The 7663-nt window shown below is 44.1% G+C and overlaps 1 protein-coding gene across 1 annotated transcript in view; it reads right to left on the reverse strand.

Moving 5' to 3' along the window:
- Nucleotides 1–7663, reverse strand: part of PARD3 (par-3 family cell polarity regulator) — a 714541-nt gene that overhangs the window by 3042 nt on the left and 703836 nt on the right. The window contains exon 22 of the mRNA XM_012642182.1: nt 5012–5139. Coding sequence (XP_012497636.1) covers nt 5012–5139 — 128 coding nt within the window. The remainder of the gene's footprint in view (nt 1–5011; nt 5140–7663) is intronic.

The following is a 7663-nucleotide window of genomic DNA, read 5'->3' on the forward strand; positions in this document are numbered from 1 at the left end:
AGAATCACTGAATGATGTGGGAAAACAAATTTTTTATAGCTAAAATTTTCTTATCAATCAGTATAGAGAGAAGGAAGCAGACTGCCCTGAGGTTTGAAGATATGTAAGATATATACAAATATATATGCATAAGCACAGACAGGCTTCCTTGGTAAGGAAGCTAGTGGCATCGTTAGGGAGGGATGAGTGTATACAGGTGGCAGGGCAGGCGACAGGGAGATGTGGTCAAGGGCCAAGGGTTAGGACCAATAAAAGCAGAGGAAAAAAAAAAAATCACACAACAGCAAGAACTTGAGGTTAGAAGACATTTCCTGACCGGGAACACGTACAAAAACTAGGAGCTTGTGACCAAAGGTACCCTTCCCTCATTAACATAGTAAAACTCACAGCCCCTAGCGCCATGACAGCTCAGGAGCCAGCCATACAAGCACTTTGTGTCCGTCATCACTCTGTCACACAGGCCCTACTTGCGATTCTTCCAAACAAGGAGCCAAAAAACCAGGCCAACACCTCTCAAAAACCATACCTGACACTACTGATAAGCCCTTGATTAAGGACAGAATGAGACATGAACCGACTTTAGGCAAGGAAGCAGACAATAAGAGTTTCCCACACTAGAAAAGTAGGCACCCAGGCAACAGGGTGAGGTTGGAGAGGGGCTTAGGATCAGACAGACATAGATCCATACCCTGAGTCTGCCACTCTCCCCGCTGTGTGGCCCTGGGAGAGTTATGTTCACTGGGTCCAAGACACCTCATCTGTGACACAGGCATAACATCTAACCTCATAAGTTTGTGGGGAAAAATAGATGAAATAACACACATGTGGTGCTTAGGAAAGTGACTTGCACACAGTAAATGACTCATCAGTGCTGGAGGAGTAGTTTGAAGACAAAGTAACTTTGCCTTCATCTATCAGGCTCTGGGCGAGGCATGGTGGCTCACATCTATAATCCCAGCACTTTGGGAGGCCAAGGCAGGAGGATTGCTTGAGGTCAGGAGTTCAAGACCAGCCTGAGCAAGAGTGAGATCCCATCTCTACAAAAAATAGAAAAATTAGCAGGGCATGGTGGTGTGCTCCTGTAGTCCCAGCTACTCAGGAGGCTGAGGCAGAAGCATGTCTTGAGCCCAGGAGTTTGAGGTTGCAGCGAGCTATGACAATGCCACTGCACTCTACTCGGGGTGCCAGAGTGAGACCCTGTCTCAAGAAAAAAATTGGAAAAAAAAAAAAATCAAGCTGTGGGTTAGATGGGGGCAGGGCATCTTTCTGACCAAAGAAGAAAATTGAACAAAAATGTGAGCTTTCCATTTCTGAGTCCACTCAAAGCACATACCCTGGTTTGGCGATAACTATTCACCTAATGATTACAACTACCTCCAGTAGGGCCTGAAGACCATCATCACACAGAAACTTCAACCAAAGACCCGACGCTTAAGGGAGGCCACTGTGGGGACAGAGGAGGATGGAGAAAGACAGGAAGAGCCAAGCTGAGAAGGTGACAAGCAGATTGAAGACATAACGAATGGGCCTGGTGGGCAGGCCACGAGAGGGTACGGACACACAGCCAGGAGGTGAGCTGTACACAGCAAGGCAGCCAGACAGCAGCAGAGGTGAAGCTGAGGGAGAGGAGAGAGAGAAAGAAGAAGTGGAGAGACCACAGGAAAAGAAAATAAAGAGGAATGTTTAATCAAAGACCTTACGTCTTCCTACCAGTGTCTATTTTGGACGCTAAGGAAAGAACCTAATTTAGGAATTTAAAAGAAATGATGGTCCAAGGGTATAAAATCTCAGACAGGAGGGATATATTTTTCCGAGTTCTGTTGCACAGCGTGGTGAGTATAGTTAATAATAGAGTATTGTATATTTCAAAATAGCTAGGAGACGAAATTTCAGATGTTCTCACCACAAACAATGTTAAGTCCTAAGGTGATGGCTATGTTTACTAGCTTGATTTAGTTATTCCACGTTGTGTTCATGAATCATAACATCACTTTGTACCCTCTAAATACCATCATAAATTGTCAGTTGACAATAAAAAATAAATTAATTTTACAAAAGCAAAAGAAAACACCCTCGTCTGATGGAGAATTGAGCGTGGGGCCACGCAGGTCTCCTCACCCCACGATCTGGTGTTGCCACCTGGCCAGTGTTTCTTGCTGACATTTCAAGATGTAATTTGAATTCTGCCCATAGATTTCCTTAATTACGGTTAGAATTTACAAACCACTCTGGCTTCTATACATCCCTCTAATTCAAACCACCTTATCTAATGCAACTGACACAAAGTCTTGACCATTTGTTTTATTTTATGCTCCACTTTGTAACTGAACTTTTTTGGGGCTGTGTGTGTGTAATCTTTTTGGTTTCGAATGCCATACCAATTTGTTTAGACAAAACTCTGCTAATTGTCAACATCCGAAGAGCAGAGGTCAAGTGTCTCTGAAGAACAGCACATGGCAGAAACTTGGATTTGACTCAAGCTCGTGTAGGGTGCTGCAGTCCCCCCTCCTGGACCTACTGTTTGCTTTCTTTACCATCCGTCGGATCTCTGCACACAGCCCGCTGCTGAGTGGCATCGCTTTGCACGGAATCAAGCTGGGTGCGGAGTGCTGCGTGCCTCATCTTCCTCACAAATACAAAGATAGGCGTTGAGAAATTACTCTCTAAAGGAAGGCAAGAACATGACGTCGAAGCCTACTGGCCCCTCTTGCTGAAACTTACATAACTCTTTAATTTGGGGATGTCTGCTTTTCTCGTCTCTAAGTAGGATAACACGCCTAAAAATAGGGAGCTACAATTAACCCAGAGGGAACGTTGTCGTTATTTAGGGACACGCTAGATAACACGGGTAGCACTAGCGGTAGCAGTAGCAACCCTCTTCTGCGTGTAAATATAGACAGCGCTACAGGGTGCTGCGGAAGAGAGAGGCGGAGAAAGGAAGGGAGGCACAGAGGAAAGGGAGGAAGGGAGAGGAGTGCTAGGACGTGGGGTACAGTTGCGAGTGCACGAGCTACTCTGCAGTGTGCCCAAGAGGACTTCGTGGAAGCATCTCTCTACTCCCTCTTCCAGAGGACAGGGCCCCTAGCACCCCAGCCCCTCCCAGCCGCCCTGCGGGCCAGGCCCCTCTCTCCTACCTCCCTTTCTAGTCCTTGGCATCTCCCATGTCGCTCCTCTAATTACACACTCTTCGGTGCATTTCTCCTTTATTCATTATAAATGCTCTCAAAAATAGCCGAAGTATATGAAGCCAAACAGTTGCCAATAAAAATAAGAAGATGACACTATTGACACAAGCTATGAAGCGCTATGGCCCACCTACCTGTGTGGCCACGGCAGCTACACCAGGTGGGTCAATTCATCCACCTTGTCACGCTCACCTTCCCGAAGGAATGCACGCCAGGCAGGCCGGGAGAGGGGACCTTACACAGATGGATCTTTCTGTCTAATCCTTCGAGTGCTTACCGTTTGATTCATTGGGTTGATTCATACAGTGGCTTTTGTCCAAACACTAAGGGCGGGAGAGCACAGAGGGGAACTTTATACCTGTTAATATCCCAAACATGGGAACAGAAGCCCTTGGTAGCAAAGGGCTTTACAGAATAATGGGTTAGGGCATGGGCCGGAGTGGGTGTGAATTACTGGCAAAATTACTTACAAGCTGTGTGACCTTAGGAGAAGTTACTTAACTTCTCTGAGATGTTTCCTTGCAATGAAATATGATCTCCAAGGTCGTGTCCAAACCTAAACTTTAAAGACTCTTAGCTAGAGCAGGCTAAATAACTGTTAGGGGGTAATTCTCCTATTTAAAAGAAAATGTAATTTAGTACTCCAAGGAGATATAGCCTTATGTGCTGAAAAAGAACAAGCTTTTTTTTGAATTTTTTGAAAGAACAAGTTACTACAATAGATGGCTCTCATCCTGGTGGAGATTTTCATTCACATCCACGTTTCCTGGGCTGGCCTGGGTCAATGTAGTGACGTCCCTCAGAGTTGTTATCGTCACTATTTAACATTTAAAGGACTCATCTTTGTTAGAAGTTGAAATCAAGATCATTTTTTCATCAGTCGGTTAGGTATACACAAATAAACATTTACCACCCTCCGAAAATTGTTTTGCTCAAATTCTGAACTGTCTACTTGATGTCAACATGGCAAAAGGATCTTTTTGCACTGAAAATGTTTCTGTTGCCTGGTTTTCAAACAGGACAACAAATGCCTGTAAGAACCGTGACCACGGGAGTGACCTGTTTGCGGAAGTTTGAAAAGCTGAATGTTTTTCAACACTTTTTATTCTTTCCTATGCCTGGAAGAAATACTTGGATGGAAAAATGGCTGTCATCTCAAGGCACTGGGGCTCAGTCGCCTGAGAGCTTTCTAGTCCTTTGATAGAGAACACCCGGGGTGGGTAGAGGTGCCTTTCCGTGGGGAGCCGGGCAGGTGAGCCTTTCTTGCTTGGTTGCTGGCTCATGAAATGAGCATCTCTGGGACGCTCTGAGGGCCAACCCTGGGCAACAGCAATGACGGTGAGACAACAGGAGAGTGAGCTTTGGGGCCACTGATCCCATATACGCCTGGTGTACGGAGCATTCTCTCCCATCCTTTTACAGAGCTCTAGATTTGCAAAGTATCGTTTATCCTAGTCACCCTACGAACTAAGCAAAATAAGAGTTATCTGTCTATTGTTCGGATAAAGAATCTGTCTTATCCACGGCCACATGGGGAGTAGCAGACCCAATCCTAGAACCCAGGTCTGACCCTAAGCCCGGTACCCACGTGTCAGATCACTTCACTTTCAGTGAGGGAGCTTTTGGGTGAAAATGTCGGCATCTCCTGAAACGCGTTTTTTTCTAGTCTTCCGCTCACACGCAGAGATGGCCCCCCAAGCTAAGCAAGGATTGCCGCCATCCATCTGTTGGTTCTAGAACCTATGATTGCTTGGTACAAGCCGGAGAAGCCAGTGCAATTTGGGAAGGAGCGTTTCCTAACGGGCTGGGGGGATTTGAACTCATACCGTGGCAGGGAGCTGTACTGGCGCTGAGCCTGCTGGAAGCTCTCGCGTTCCTCCTGTCGCTGCCGCTGCAGCTGCACCTCCACGGACACCGAGTGCCGGCCGCTCTGCGCCGCTGGCCTGGAGTTGGGCTGGAGGAGGAAAGTGCAAATCAGTAACCGGGAAGAACTACACAGATCACACAACTGCTCGACTCAGTCTCAACACTTACAAATCGACTTAGAAACATTTTGCAAATTCTGCGATTTTTTTTTTTTTGACAAAATCAAGTTTCTTTGAGAAAAGAGACCTATCACTGCTCTTAGAGCCCTAAATATTCAGTTGTCTTAAACTGTGATTTTTGGGTTTGGCATGTGGTTTAAGGTGAGAGATCAACCTTTCTAGTCTTAATAAGGTTCGGTCAACATCAACATTAGATATCAGTTTATGTTTTCTCTATATACAGCAAATGCAAGGAGAGTGAGGCTGCTCGTAAGACTAGAAAAAATTAATGACAAAAAATAAAAAAAAAAAATCTGCTACAATAATTCACAAAAGTAGGGCAGTCCAAGAGTACGCACTGGAAAGTTGGCTGTGTTGGTCAATTTTGGGGGTAGTTATATATTTCAGTGTCACAGTAGGATACAGTATAGCTAATTCCCCTTTTACTACAGGATGATAGTTAAATTTTGAGCCAAGATTAGTTTAAACTTGGCTCTATTAGCCATGGGTAGGTCTTCTCCAATCCACGGATGGTGGCCACACGGGGAACAGAAACGACTATCGAAAGGATAAACCTAAAAGCTAACAGCTACTTAAATTGGTTGTTAGGTAATGTATTTTATGTTAGTTATCAGGAAATAGCATTTTACCTGGGTTAGTCACCCCCTGTAGGAAATTTTCAGTCCTTCTGGCTAAATACTTTGGCCAGCAGGTCATCTGTGTATTGGTGCCTCTCACCCAAATCAGATTATTGAATACGCATGTTGAGCTGTGTCGATTAAGCCCCTGTGGATACGTCAACTTTGCACTGACAGTTGTCCACTGACCTCTAGATCTGGCCTTTTGAAACGAAAGTAGCTCTACTCAGAATAGACAATGATGCCTCTGACTCCACAAAACATCTAACAATGGGTTTATCATAGCATCAGTGGCAGGCACTCTTAAGTAATCCTTTCTGATGCCTGCTCACCTCTGCTTCCTTTTGTGTTACACAACATTGTTCAACAGGCATATTCTGAGTGAAGAATGTCTGTTAGAAACACGTTATTGACTTTCTTTTAGAGTTGAAAGCCAATGGCAGACTTTGGCCCTATCAAAATTTTCTAAAATAACAGAGCCTTAGCATTCATTGGAAGAGTTGTTAAGATAACACGGGGCCTTGTTACCTAAAGAATGGCTCTTAGGGTTGGTTTTTGTCTGAACAGAAATCAAGCATCATCTATTGTTCTCTTTCTGCCAAGCCAGCACTATCCTATTTGTCGATCGACAATAATGAGGCAATATATAGGACAAAAATTTCCAAGCATATGGGCATAGTCAGTGAGCATATTAAAAATATCCTGATACAAAAATAATGTGTGAGGAGATTAGGCTTTACAATACCCCAGTCTCTCCTAGTAGATGTTTATAACCACACTCATTGCAACAAATGTGTGTTCGGAGACCTGCTTCGCAACACCGTTCAAATAACACACCACTGGTGCCTTCAGCAAGAAAAACACTTCACCAAGTGAGTTCTGCTTATGCAAACAAAGTATCAACCAATTGTTCATCAACTATGTTAAAGACGACCGACATTTTCTTCCATGACACTTGCCGAGGATGGCCAAAAAGGAAACTGAACGGCTTTATTGTTCATGGCCAACCATGGGAAGTCTGGGACAAGCCACTGGACAGAGAGAAAGCAAAGTGAGAAAATACCACACAATTTCCTTTGCGCCCTCCAAGGAACCACATTTTTCTTTTCTTCTCACTCAGTAGAAGCTATATACATGTGTCAAGCAGTCTCGAAAGATCTGGCATTCTGCGGCAGGATTTAGTAACCAGCTTTTTAGACTCACGCTGTTCTGTGACACACTGCTTGCAGAGATGTGAAAGGAAAATGCAAGGTCTTGTAGAAATTTCAGGTGTATTTTTAAGTTATTTCTCCCGGAGGCCTGAAAATTTGATTCCGACAGGGAAAAAGAAAGTTGAAGGGCCTTTGTTTTTCTCAACTATGTGTTTTCTGACACTGTTCGCCTCAAACTTTATCCGCTGCAAACATCTACTTGGATCTTAATGAACTCCAGTAACGAAATTACCAGCATATGGGGCCTGAAAAACTCCAAATACATGAATGAGTTTGGTATCAGCAAACTGACATATTTCATGCTACCACGCTCGCTATTATGAAACATAAACATCAGCCTCACTGTTAATATTTTATCCCATTTCTCTTTTTAGAACATGCAAAAGGGTAGGTAATTAAAGAGAACCACCCTCATCTTTGAGATGAAACTTTAATGGGCCACCTATTTCCAGGAAGACTGCCTACATGACCAGCCCATAGCAACAATGAAAACAGTTCATCCTGGTTAAGTTTTACTCTTGGCCTGAATACAAAGCTACTTCTCTGATGCACAATTTCAATGAAGATCTCATAAAAATGTAAACTGTGGGAACAGTATTGGCAAT

The sequence above is a fragment of the Propithecus coquereli genome, unplaced genomic scaffold, assembly GCF_000956105.1.
Source record: "Propithecus coquereli isolate 6110/MARCELLA unplaced genomic scaffold, Pcoq_1.0 Scaffold177, whole genome shotgun sequence".
In the NCBI taxonomy this organism is placed as follows: Eukaryota; Metazoa; Chordata; class Mammalia; order Primates; family Indriidae; genus Propithecus; species Propithecus coquereli.